Source organism: Silene latifolia, chromosome 7, assembly GCF_048544455.1.
Source record: "Silene latifolia isolate original U9 population chromosome 7, ASM4854445v1, whole genome shotgun sequence".
In the NCBI taxonomy this organism is placed as follows: domain Eukaryota; kingdom Viridiplantae; phylum Streptophyta; class Magnoliopsida; order Caryophyllales; family Caryophyllaceae; genus Silene; species Silene latifolia.
This window is the reverse complement of record NC_133532.1, coordinates 119,952,424-119,966,847: the sequence shown is the minus strand read 5'-3', so window position 1 is coordinate 119,966,847 and position 14,424 is coordinate 119,952,424. Positions and strand designations below refer to the sequence as shown.

The 14,424-nt window shown below is 34.7% G+C and overlaps 1 protein-coding gene across 1 annotated transcript; it reads right to left on the bottom strand.

The window, feature by feature from the left end:
* Positions 1–9,922: 9,922 nt before the first annotated feature.
* LOC141592763 (uncharacterized) lies at positions 9,923–13,988 on the bottom strand. Its single transcript, XM_074413571.1, has 2 exons — positions 13,694–13,988; positions 9,923–10,540 (listed from the first exon to the last, which is right to left on the bottom strand). Exons 1-2 carry the CDS (start codon positions 13,877–13,879, stop codon positions 10,355–10,357), a joined length of 372 nt encoding a protein of 123 aa, XP_074269672.1. The 5' UTR covers positions 13,880–13,988; the 3' UTR covers positions 9,923–10,354.
* Positions 13,989–14,424: the final 436 nt, after the last annotated feature.

The following is a 14,424-nucleotide window of genomic DNA, read 5'->3' as shown; positions in this document are numbered from 1 at the left end:
CTCAAAAATACACTAATTAAAGTATAATAATGAATAGAAACCGAGCTAAAATGAGGGGTAAAAGTGTATATAAAATGAACATATCAGAGACCTTAATTTAAGACGGATCTCACCGGCTTAAAATAAAGGGGAAAAATAAAAGAAGATTATAAGAGGTCTTAATTTAAGATGGTTTTAAACAAGATTAACTGAGTAACTGGCGATAGCGGAACCAGGAATGAAATCGATCTAGGGCTAAATTTATAGACAATTGAAATGTGTTGGCCAAAAACAAATTCAATTAGTTGGTAGATCCATGTATGGATTTCCGGGTTTTGGGGTTTTCCTTCAATTCCATCATTTCACTATGTAGACAAATTATTATACTTTCCTCTGGCATTTTCACGTATTATACTTTCTCCCACTTATGTAAATATACTAATTATATATCTTGTTTAATTGCTTTTAAATACTCGTATTTTATACTCCCTCCCACAAACTGTCAAACTATTTCGTATAGCCACAAAGCTACAGCACAAGACAAAGAGTAGAGGGTCTGACGATATGTAATTTTCATGATTTTGATATACTGAATGTTTCGTGTAAAATTGTTTTATCACCAAATATATTGATATAACAATGCTTTTTATATACTTTATATTTCATGACAATGATGGGAGTCAAGTCAGTCAACAAATCTTAATTTCTTTTGATATATGAACAAAAATAACACAAAAATGTAGTACCTAGCTACTTCATTCACATCCCTTCACAGCTTCACTTGCTATTTGTGTTGCTAATTAAAGCACTATCCTAATAGAACCGTTGCCTACCTCAAGAAGAGCAGATAGACTCAATCTCCCCCACAGATTAAACAAGGCAACAAATAATTAGGTTGTTATATAATTATCGATTCAATTAGCAAATAATATATAATTATCGATTCATTATCTCCATGGTACGATTACATTTGAGTTCAAAAGAATGATATTTCAAACTTCCAAGTTCCAAGTAATAGTACGAAGTAAAACTTATAACGAGCTAGGTTCGAAATGAAAGATATCCCTCCGATCCCTACCCATGTCAAGTTTTAAGGCTCTAAAAAGAATGATGTTCCCTTATAATTCAAATTTGTTACCGACTCAAATACAAGATAATATTATTATTATCATCATCATCATCATCATCATCATCCAGTTTTCCAATTATTGAAGGAAAAACATTAAGGATAGAAAAATCACTTGTAAATAAAAGATTTATTTAATATAATTCTTATTTTATTTTATTAATTTTAAATTTGAACGTGAGTGGTACTTTATACGGAGGATATTACATTGTTGGCTTGTTGTCATCATCTGCATTATCACATGTTTTAATCAAGTCAAGAGTCGTTGACTAACATAAAAAAATAGTAAGTCATAGTAGTGTGCCCTAAATCGAGCAATGAACCTCTGCATGCGCTTTCAAATTAAGGTGGAGGCCTTGCTTAAAACCATCTCACCATTTTATCCTTTGGATTTTCCTTAAAACAAAAGAAAAAATATATATGCATATCAATCTAACATCTGCACATATATAAACCGGAACATTCAATACCTTATCATTTTCCTATCTTCAAGCTTTAACCTTTCTCCACTAAACTGGAACAACATTTAATACCTCACCATTTTCCTATCTTCAAGTTTCAACCCTTCTCCATTCACAAGTATTAAAAAAAAAACCAAAAAATGGCACAATTACTTATTAAGAAACATGAAAAACAAAACACAAAAAATTAAGCTTTTATCTATTCAAATCACCCAAATCGTCAAGCTTTTAAAATAGGAGATGCCTTTTACGGGAAAATTGAGAGTGAGGGTGGGAGAATATTGATAATAAAAATCAATCTTTTTTCGGATACTTCTATCGGAGAAATCACAATCACTAAAGAACAAATGGTGTTCTTGAGTTTAGTGGAAGGGCAAGGAGTTCATCTTGAACTGTAATTTTCTATCTTCTATTATTATTATTATTTTTAATTCTTGTATGTATTTGTTGGTTGCTGTGTCCTTTTGTAAGTTTCTATACTAATAAAATCTCTTTTTTTTTCTTTTTATTCATTAGATTAAATGAGGATTTCACTATATGTTCAGCAATAAGTTTTAAAGCTTATAACCCTTATTTTGAAGACTCCGAAAACGCATCCGACATTGAGTTTGATGAGTCGGATTTCAAGTTCGGAGATAGTTTAAATAAGGCTGTTGCGAGTTACCTCATGAATCATGTAATTATTTTTATTTATTTAAATTTTTATACATCTCATTACAAAATAAAAGATAAAATTTATCTTTCGTTAATACTCTCTCTTATTCTAGATAACCCTCCCTATTCATGGGAAGCACTAGAATTAAGGAGATGGATTAAAGTAAGGTAAAATATTGTAGTGGGTTAGATAATTGGAGAGAGGGAAGGTATTGTGGAGTATTATTATGGGTGGGATGATTAAAATAAGTATTGTTGTGAGGTAAGTTTTAAAATAAGTATTGTTGTGGGGTGAGATAGGGTATTGTTGTGAGGTGATTTGATTAAAATAAGTATAAAACTTTAATAAATAAGGAAATAGGAAAGGTATTGTGAATAGATGAAAAAAGAAATAGGGAAGGTTATGTAGAACACAAATTCTTATTGAAGACAGACATTATCCGTCACAAGCTGAAGACGGATAATGTCCTCTCACAAAATTGCTAAGGATATTGCAAGTGGGGGGAAAATGGATACCCCCACTTGCCACCCACTTGCATTTTGTGAGAGGGCCACTATCCGTCTTCAGCTTGTGACGGATAGTGACCGTCTTTAATGAGATGGACTGTATGTAGAATAGGAGGGAGTAACATTTTAGAAAAACGTACGAGATCGATTAGTTTCTCCTCTATGGCTCTATATCATGGGGAAAATTGTTGATTTTTCTAAAACATACAAAATAAACCATCAGCCAAAAGAACTAACGTACGTACAAGAGTGCTTGAATATTGAATACTTTATATTTATTCTATAAAAGTATATATGGAGAAACCAACTTTAAGTTTCGATTAGTAAAATGATACAAATGAATGAAAAACAGCTAAAAGTTGGTTGCTGCCTCTACATTGATCAGACCATCTATGCATTTGTAAATAAATGAGTTTGATAAACAAAGCCTACATGAATTAGCTGACCTAAAAGTTTGATACGAATCATTTTAGCCAAACACCAATTCTTGTTTGAGACCTTAATTTAAGAAGGATCTCACCGGCTTAAAATAAAGGGGGAAAATAAAAGAAGATTATAAGAGGTCTTAATTTAAGATGGTTTTAAACAAGATTAACTGAGTAACTGGTGATAGCGGAACCAGGAATGAAATCGATCTAGGGCTAAATTTATAGACAATTGAAATGTGTTGGCCAAAAACAAATTCAATTAGTTGGTAGATCCATGTATGGATTTCCGGGTTTTGGGGTTTTCCTTCAATTCCATCATTTCACTATGTAGACAAATTATTATACTTCCCTCTGGCATTTTCACGTATTATACTTTCTCCCACTTATGTAAATATACTAATTATATATCTTGTTTAATTGCTTTTAAATACTCGTATTTTATACTCCCTCCCACAAACTGTTAAACTACCTCGTATAGCCACAAAGCTACAACACAAGACAAAGAGTAGAGGGTCTGACGATATGTAATTTTCATGATTTTGAGTTACTGAATGTTTCGTGTAAAATTGTTTTATCACCAAATATATTGATATAACAATGCTTTTTATATACTTTATATTTCATGACAATGATGGGAGTCAAGTCAGTCAACAAATCTTGATTTCTTGTGATATATGAACAAAAATAACACAAAAATGTAGTACCTAGCTTGTAACACCCCGTAATTTTGAAGACATTTATTATATTTTAAAAGTAATATTTTAATTTATTTTAATTTAATATTAATTTATTTGAAATATAATTTATTTGATAAAATATAATTTTATTTTATTTTGAAGAAATGTAATTATTTTTGATAGTTTAAAAATGTTTAAAAGTGATTTAAACTATATTTAAACCTTTTTTCTTTGATAAAATAGATTTCGGATAAAAGTCGTAAAATTGGGATTTTCTCATTTCTTACGGTCGTTGGGTAAACGAGTTTGGATATTGGGCATATGAGTACTTAATCTTTTAGTAAAATCGTGTTTAAGAACTTTAATTTTCTCGGAAATCGCGTTCGACGAATATTTCTAATTACCGTCGAAACAAATCCCAAAACGTAAACAAATGACTCATCTCCCCATGCCTTTTGGATGGCCACCTACCCTCCATTGTTCCCTCTTTCAATTCCCATTTCCTCCATAATTCACTCTCTCTTTTCCTTTCATCAAACAACAAATTCATCTCAAAAATCCTCCTTACAATCCCTAAATCCACCATAAATCTTTCATTTCTCCACCAAATCTCATAAAAATTATATATTTGGAATCTTTTTTTCAATCCTCATCTACTAGTAAGCTTTATTTTCATTTCCCCAATTTTTGTTTAAGACACTTTTTTTAGGGTTTTCGAATCTAAGCTTAATAATTGTGTTTTTGTTGTTCTTATAGGTGAAAAATTTGGAGATGAGTTAGGTGATTCATATGTGGTTGAAGATGAAGAGTAATTTTGGGTTTTAGAAGCTTTCTCAAGTTATTACTTGTCTCTTTGCTAGCTTAAGGTAACTATTCCGAGTTACTCTACGAATTAATGTCACATTAGTAGTTGTATTTGTTATTTGTTGTTGTTTGAGACGATCTTGTTGATAAATGAATGAATGGAGTAAGATGAGTATGCTTATGTTTAGTTTATGTTACCCATTTGTATATTATTGTTTGGAACAAATTTGGATGAGGAATTATGTGCTGTGACAAGTCCGTATTTTGGCTGGAACGCGTGAGTACCGGACCGAGACGGTTTCCAATATTTCCAAAAATATGACAGATTGAACGGCATCGAAATATTAGGTGGTTTAGCCACTTGAATCACTCAATTCGGAGTCCGTATGAGTAAATGACGTCCTTTTATCGATTAAAATTTATAGAAAAGTTTACCCTTGTGTGAGACGGTTATTTATGCTATTTTATTATGCGAGAATTTTGTAGAATTAGTTATTTTGTAAGTTGGAATGTTTTCTTTATGTTGATAGTGTTCACATGATAGAAATTGGAAATAGCATGAGAATGATATTGTGATGAATTTTGTGATTTGGGCCAAAGTAGGCCAAGACTCTGAGCTGGGCCAGATTGACCGAACGATTTTGGTTAAACTAGGTTAAACCGGCCAGCCTCGATTTGACCGATGACCTGTCGCGGGACTCGGGTCGAGGGTTTGTCTTTGAGGTGAGATTGGTTGTTATTGGATGTTTTATGTTATGCTTTGATGTTTGTAATTATCATTTCACATGTTGGTTGTTGGATGCTTTGGATGCCTTATGCTTGAGTCTTGTTGCCTCTCTACCATTTTAGCTTGTTCTCATGAATTATGGTACTGTTGGTTAGCTGGAATTTGGATTATTATTGATATTGGAGATATTGTTGGATTGTCAACTGAATATGCTCTTGCGTAGTCTTTCATATGCTAGGGTGTGTATGATCATTTGTGTATGTGCAAGTTTGGACTCTTTGCCCCTCTTATGGTTAATTGGGTGTCCTACTTGTCTTGTGTGGTGTGGACTAAAGTATTCAAGCTGGGACTAGGTCCTAGGTGAGTATTTCGGCCTTCGTCATAGATAGGCCCTTATAGTCTTTGACGAGTGTATGTTCACAGCTTAATAGCCTTTGCGTCTTAGCTTGATGGACTTATATCCAAGTTAGGGTATGACCTCCTGACGTACTCTTAGAAGTATGTGGTCAGTTTAAGTACTAGCCAACCCTTTGGTGGACTCCTTAGGGGTACTCATGTGTGTGATCATGGGTCTTGGATGCGGTATTTTCCGCATGTCGCTAGGTCTGTGCAGGTTTAGGACTATGGTGTTTACCTTACCTCGTGGTATAGACTCGAGTTACAGAGTGACTATTGACTGTCCTAAGAACTTATGCCTGTCTCTAGATATATTGTCCTTTCTTGTTTGATGATTCTATGAATCATAGAAGGTGAGATGCAAGCCGGCTATGATTGATAGAGTTTGGATTCCTGGATGTTATGTGATTCACATGATAGTGTAGTGTGAGTCGGTCTAGTATTCACATGCTAGGACTATGTGTTGTTATATTGTGGATCACATGATAAGCACGATTGTCTAGCACCTATATGCTAAGACTATGTGTTATCCATATTCATACTCTTATGTTTACATGTTATATTAATTATGACATTTCGTGGCTGGGAGAACTCGGAATTACTCCCCACTAACTGTGGCTTTCGTATTTGTATAAAATGCGATTGACAGGTAGGTGATGCATATATGGGGTACATGAACGAGCTAGCGAGCAAAGTAACCTTGGGACCTAGATTGGCTTTATTTTATTGTGACCCTTAAACACTTTTTATGTCATATGCTTTTTAGGGACATATGTCTCCCTTTTTCATATTTGGGTTGTATAACTTTGTTTCGCGACTTTAACGATGTTTTATTCATGAGATTTATTTTAGACCTTGCATGTTTGACACCTTCTCATTTGGATATTTTTATAACAGGTTCAGATTTTTAAAATTTACAGGTTTTTACCTAAATGAACCAATTACAAACATATCCATGCAGTTTTTATCTAGAATTATGTATTTACTTTTCCGCAATAAATGAGGGTGTCACATAACTACTTCATCTGCATCCCTTCACAGCTTCACTTGCTATTTGTGTTGCTAATTAAAGCACTATCCTAATAGAACCGTTGCCTACCTCAAGAAGAGCAGATAGACTCAATCTCCCCCACAGATTAAACAAGGCAACAAATAATCAGGTTGTTATATAATTATCGATTCAATTAGCAAATAATATATAATTATCGATTCATTATCTCCATGGTATGATTACATTTGAGTTCAAAAGAATGATATTTCAAACTTCCAAGTTCCAAGTAATAGTACGAAGTACAACTTATAACGAGCTAGGTTCAAAATGAAAGATATCCCTCCGATTCCTACCCAGGTCAAGTTTCAAGGTTCTAAAAAGAATGACGTTCCCTTATGATTCAAATTTGTCACCGACTCAAATACAAGATAATATTATTATCATCATCATCATCCTGTTTTCCAATTATTGAAGGAAAAACATTAAGGATAGAAGAAATCACTTATAAGTAAAAGATTTATTTAATATAATTCTTATTTTATTTTATTAATTTTAAATTTGGACGTGAGTGGTTATACTGAAGATATTACATTGTTGGCTTGTTGCCATCATCTGCACTATCACATGTTTTAATCAAGTCAAGAGTCGTTAACTAACATAAAAAAATAGTAAGTCAGGGTAGTGTGCCCTAAATCGAGCAATGAACCTCTGCATGCGCTTTCAAATTAAGGTGGAGGCCTTGCTTAAAACCATCTTACCATTTTATCATTTGGATTTTCCTTAAAATAAAAGAAAAAATATATATGCATATCAATTTAACATCTGCACATATATAAACCGGAACAACATTCAATACCTTATCATTTTTCTATCTTCAAGCTTTAACCTTTTTCCACTAAACTGGAACAACATTCAATAACTCACCATTTTCCTATCTTCAAGTTTCAAACCTTTTCCATTCACAAGTACTCAAAAAACAAAAAACAAAAAATGGCACAATTGCTTATTAAAAAACATGAAAAACAAAACACAAAAAATGAAGTTTTTATCTTTTCAAATCACCCAAATCGTCAAGCTTTTAAAATAGGAGATGCCTATTACGGGAAAATTGAGAGTGAGGGTGGGAGAAGATTGATAATAAAAATCAATCTTTCTTCGGATACTTCTATCGGAGAAATCACAATCACTAAAGAACAAATGGTGTTCTTGAGTTTAGTGGAAGGGCAAGGAGTTCATCTTGAACCGTAATTTTCTATCTTCTATTATTTTTTTTTTTAATTCTTGTATGTATTTGTTGGTTGCTGTGTCATTTTGTAAGTTTTTATACTAATAAAATCTCTTTTTTTTTTCTTTTTATTCATTAGTTTAAATGAGGATTTCACTATATGTTCAACAATAAGTTTTAAAGCTTATAACCCTTATTTTGAAGACTCCGAAAATGCATCCGACATTGAGTTTGATGAGTCTGATTTCAAGTTCGGAGATAGTTTAAATAGGGTTGTTGCGAGTTACCTCATGAATCATGTAATTACTTATATTTATTTAAATTTTTATACATCTCATTACAAAACAAAAGATACAATTTATCTTTCGTTAATACTCCCTCCTATTCTAGATAACCCTCCCTATTCATAGGGGCCACTAGAATTAAGGAGATGGATTAAAATAAGGTAAAATATTGTAGTGGGGTTAGGTAATTGGAGAGAGAGAAGGTATTGTGGAGTATTATTATGGGTGGGATGATTAAAATAAGTATTGTTGTGAGGTAAGTTTTAAAATAAGTATTGTTGTGGGGTGAGATGAGGTATTGTTGTGAGGTGAGGTGATTAAAATAAGTATAAAAGTTTACTAAATAAGGAAATAGGGAAGGTATTGTGAATAGATGAAAAAAGAAATAGGGAAGGTTGTGTAGAATAGGAGGGAGTACTATTTTTTTCGTAGTTGCTACGATATTTACTCTTTCATATATTTTTTGTCATTTATTTTCTCTCCCTTCCTGAAAACAGGAAAAAAAAAGAAACACATACCCCCTTTCTCTCCTCCTCTTAAGATTATGAAATTCAAATCAAAATACTCAATCACGAATCTTCCTTTTATGTTAATCAACCAATAATTCAAAATTCATTACTATTATGTATCAATTTTCGATATGAATAAAGAGATGTAATTAAATTATGATATAAAAATTAGGGTTTTGGAGAAATGCAGGGTGATAGGGGAAGGGGTAAATGTTGGGTTGCGGTGGTCAAGGGTTTCAGGGAGGCGTAGGACAGAGCCCAGGGGCAGCAGACGGTCGCACGACAAGGGTGTAGGTGGAGTTTGGACGGATCGTCATTGGTGTGGGTTGGGTGAGATGAGCGGTTCTAGGCGCGTGGAGGAAAGGAGCGGTAGGTCTAGGTGGGTGGACGGTTTTGGGTGGCTGTCGAATCAGAGGGGAGGTGGGTGGCGGTGGTGGCAGGGGTGGTGGTTAAGATGTAGAGGGAGAAGATTAAATGAGGGATTTGAAATGACCGTAAAATGGAAGATATGAGAGGGGTAAATTGGTCGTTTATGTCCATGAAGGAGTAAAATTCGTACATGAATGAGCACCACCCTTTTTTTTTGTGTTGACCAGGACGTTTGGGAGGAATCGAACCCAAGAATCAGGAATTGAACCCCTAATCACTTGTTTAAGAGATGATACCACTCACACCAGCCAACTTTTGGTAATATTTTTATGAATATGACCACTTATTTAAGAGATGAGAACTTTTATCACCCAAACCAACCAACTTAGTTGGATCTTAAGTAATCTAAACTGGAATTAAGTCCAAAAGAACAAGGTCTTGGTGTTCTTACTCCAACTTGTTTGCGTAAATAAGGATGGATACTTGTAAAGTTTTCATCGAATTTTGACATACAAGCCATGATCTTGAATCCTAATTTGTTCTTGATCTTGATTAAGAAGAGTGATTTTGATTGAATTTGGAGTACTTGTCTCTTGGTGCATTAGAACTACTCCAGAGTTCAGAGTAATGTTGGGTGAGTCCTAAAACTAACACGAAATGGCTGGAATCTCCGGATCAATGAAAAATACAAGTTAAATCGACTCCATTTTGATAATTACATTTTAAACGACCCGTCTAATTATTTTCCTTTAGAACATGATATGTAGGGGAAAAAAATTCTCCTGCAGAAAAGGCCCCTGCTAGTGCTTATTGTATTCTAGAGCAATTAGACAACATTAGTCTAAAATAGCAGTATACTATATACCGCCACTGTTATTCCTTGCTCGACCGCTGTCAGGACAAGCAAATCATAAACTAAAACATTCTCTGAAGTATCCTTTTTTTGAATCAAACTACAAACTTCAGATAACCCACCAACAGTATAGATGAAGTCTCAACAAAATATGCAATGTCGATACTACCTTTAACATACTACCACATCTAAGAGCACCACCTACTCATTACTCGTGATTTTGAATGCTTGGAACAAAATCTTGAAGCACAAAGGTGATGATTTCCAGCATCATATGAAGAACTTGAGAGAAACAGAAATATAATAAAAAAGCAGCTGTAGGACCATAGCATTTCTGATCAAAGAGGAATATCAAAGAAACAGGTCACAGGACAGTGGCAAGGCCGACCTTTTGGGGTTCGATTTTCTTGTTTCCTGGGAAGGCTTTGTGTGATACATCCACCAAAGCCTTAAAGCTGTAGGGTTCGTGCATGGCGAGCTCTGACAGCACCTTTCTGTTCAATTGGATGTTCTCTTTCAGCAACCCATGCATGAAGTTACCATAATTCACCTGAAGCGTTCAAGAAAAGCCAGTTCATGATATTTTGAAAAAAAAAAAAAACCCAAATTTATTCTTTCACTTTTCAAGAATGAGGCCACGCAACTTGGTTGTGTATTCAATACAAGAAGGGTATTATAAGAATCCACATCTAGCGTTCAGCATTTAACGACTTGACATCATAAACAGGGTAAGCAACCAAAGTTCCACTAACATCATAAACAAGATCAGCAACCAAAGTTTCAGTAATGATGAACAAGGACATAAAGTATACAAAAAATCTACAATTTGCCCGAGTTATGATCTTATAGCCATACCTTAAATAGTTATGTTAGTCTGACTCTTCATATTACTAGCGTATGAGAGTACGGCAATTCAATAATAGAGACATGGGTGTGACACTAGGACGCTTAATCTTACGCCAAAAAGGAGATTTCTCATAAAATAGCCAGGTGAGCACCTCTAACCGAGTCACTGTAACATAGACCATATCCGAACCCTAATACCAACAAAGTTAAGGCCTCTTCGATAACTCAAGTATATCTAACTCCATAATACAAGGTCAGCTAAGATGCTCATTAAAAATATGTAAATTGGAACTCTTGAGTCTCCTCTGATAACAGTTAAGATGTTTGGCAGAACAAAGAATACGTGAAGAAGTTACAAATCTTGACTGAACTAAAGACATTCAAGCATGGTACAGGGGGACCTTATCTCATCAACCAATTAAGGACAACTTTCTACGACCAACCATGCAATGTGAGGTCTAGCTCTATGTTTCCCAATGGTAACATTCATGTCAGTGGAATACGTCATCAATATTGTCGCATACAAAAGGCTACGCTGAAATCAAGAAATAACCAAGACACCCGCTACAGCCAAAACAGGAACCATAAATCATATGAACACGGCATAACATCTACAGCGAGTAATATGACTATGTAGTCTTCCTATAAAGATCAGCACATAAATACTTCAACTAGACATACAGATCCTGCTGAACTACGCCTGGCTGCCTGTTGCCAGGCATTTCTAGCAGACCCCCAAATTATAATTACCAGAGAGATGGGCATAATACTTTGTATCTTTGCTGATGGAGTTGAAATTGTGGAGCCCTTCAAAATTTCAAACTCCTCAGATTGCAATGTAGTGTAGGATTGTAGGGCGCTTATTTTGTTTTCTCCATGCCAAATCTTCTACGAGTATATCCCATGTCTGGCACTGTGGCCAATTGGCCATAAGCAGCTAGCTAAAATGCTAAAATACTGAGACACGTCTCTTGCTCATAACAGATTTAGGAAATGGAAGGAAATGAACAGCAAGATACAAAAAAACATTTACTCTCAAAGACCCCCACCCCCTTTTCAAATTTGATTACAAATTTTCCACCTGTTTGCTTATGCGCACCTTTGATTACAAAGGCATGATGGATGATTTAGCTGCTAGTCATTCAGAGCATAAAAAGAAATACACCAGCTAACTGAGATCATAAAAATTACGGAGCTCAATAGAATGATAGAAAGAATAAACTGTGAAAGTCCTACACAGAGCTCGAATGAGTTGGTAGTAACGGCATCTTGCTTATCCTAGCGATTTGGGGGTGAAAGTTACAGCGTGATACTGATAAGCTATCAGTATGTAGCTAGAAATCTTTACTCAAACCTACTATATCCGGTGGTGAAACCACACACAGTATGTAGCATAACATCCTTAAAAATTGTCTGTAGCATAACAGCCTTAAGAACAGTTCATAGCCCAAGACCCTTAATATAAACTAATAAAGGTTCATCAATAGAGGAATATAGCGCCATTTCCATCACAATCACACTTCTCTTTTGAGACAGTGAGTGCCTCATTGTGGATAAGTACCATTTATTAATCACAACACAGTTTTATCAACAAAAGCACAAATGAGTCAGTTACTTCACTAGCTCACCAACAAGTGAATCGCTCATCAAGGGGATTTTATTTTTGTGAAAATCAATGTGAATAATGGACTGGTTACCAACAATCTTGTCTTAAGTTACGGACATTTTTCTTAGTATTCATCCGGAACAAAAAGGTAGATAATTTAAACACTTGATAATTCCCACGAACAACAAAACTAACAACTACTTCTCATTTTCCAGTCAAGCTCAGATATCTCAACACTCCAAATCCAATACAAATCGATAACCCCCTAAGAACACCAACCATCAAATCACCATCTACTCATCTAGCATTATCCTAGCATTTTTAAATATACCTATCAACATCGCTTCAAAATTCAATGCATGACGAGATCTTTAACCTATCATCTTAAAGGCTTAAAGTCCTAAACTACTGAATTCTCAGTCGAACAAACAACTTTCTGTCAGCCATATATAAAACCCAATCAAATTCATCAACTTCTCTTCTGAAACTATCCACTTGACCACTTCTAAACAAAACCCAGAAAATCTTTGCAAATTTCTACATAATTAAAGGCCCTGTTCATCCGTACTAAAAATCCCCTAACTGAACAACTGCGCTGAATTCAATTATATTACCGAAAAGACATTAAGATTACTAAACCTCTGAACTGAACTAAACTGAACGGAAATTAAGTCCAAAAGAACGGGCTTAATTAGCATAAAACCACACTTATCACAGCTTCATAACACCATCAGTAATTCAGTATTACTCCTTCCGTCACAATCATTTGTTTACTTTGATTAAAATACACAGCACTGAAATTAAGTCCAAAAGAACCGGTCTTTTAAACATAAAACCACAATAATCATAAAACAATCAACAACCCAATGCAATTCCCAAATTTCCCATCTCACACAAATAACCCAAACAATCAATCAATAAATCAGCACACTTCCAAAAACAACCTCTCTACATTACTAGGCTAAAATAAGGGTAACACTGCGTACATCCGACTGACAATAAGCCCAAAAGAACCTACTTTTTTAGTATAAACCACAATTATCACGAAACAATCAACAACCCAATTCAATTCATAAAATTCCCATTTCAAACAAATAAACCAAACAAACAATCAATAAATCAGCACACTTCCGGAAACAGCCTCTCTATGTTGCTATGCTAACATAAGGGGTAAAGGGTAAGGCCGCGTACATCCGACACATAATATTGGTATAAAGAACAATAGAAAAAAGAAAGAGAGAAGATAATTACGCCGTGTTGGCGGGTTCCGGCATTGATACGTTCGATCCAAAGAGAACGCATATCACGCTTCTTAGTACGGCGGTCACGATAAGAATACTGAAGAGCTTTCTCAACACGTTCTCTAGCAATTCGTATACAGTTCTTGGCTCTTCCTCTAAACCCTTTTGCTAATTTGAATATCTTCTTCTTGTTCATCTTGTATTTTGATGAAGATCTCTCTGTGTTCTTGTTAATGGTAGTGGAAAACTGGGTAAAAATGGTGATGGAGTGGACTAGCACTTGGAGTTGAGGGTTTATGGTTCAAGACTTTTAAGAACGACCACGTTTTAGATAGTGAGACCTAAATCTGGTAAACGGGTTAATCGGGTCGAAAGCGGGTAAGGTTATTTCATGATCAAGTAACTTTTTATGTGTTTGTTATCAAGATATTTGGGGAAAATAGTGATGCGATAATAAATATTCAGGTCGATTTGAACAAGGTTGAGTCAATTCGAGGTAGGGGTCAATTTGGGTCATTTGTTCAAGTATGGGTCAAGTTAATTGGGCTACGCCAGTTTTGTCAGACCTAGTACGACTGTACGAGTGTAAGATTGTGTTTTCTTATAGTACTTGGTTTCAGTTCACATTATTTCAGTTCTAGTTAATTAAGTTTAGTTGAGTTCAGTTTAGCTGGTACTGGACTGAAGCTGTCTGAGCTGAACTGAACTCAGCCTAATGAAGCTGAACTGAATGTAAAGAAT

Bases quoted from the DNA above. Each gene is read 5' to 3' on its own strand.
- LOC141592763 (XM_074413571.1), bottom strand. From the start codon at position 13,879: ATGAACAAGAAGAAGATATTCAAATTAGCAAAAGGGTTTAGAGGAAGA. The intron at 10,541-13,693 runs GTAATTATCTTC...TGAACGCTTCAG, and splicing joins CCGGAACCCGCCAACACGGC to GTGAATTATGGTAACTTCAT.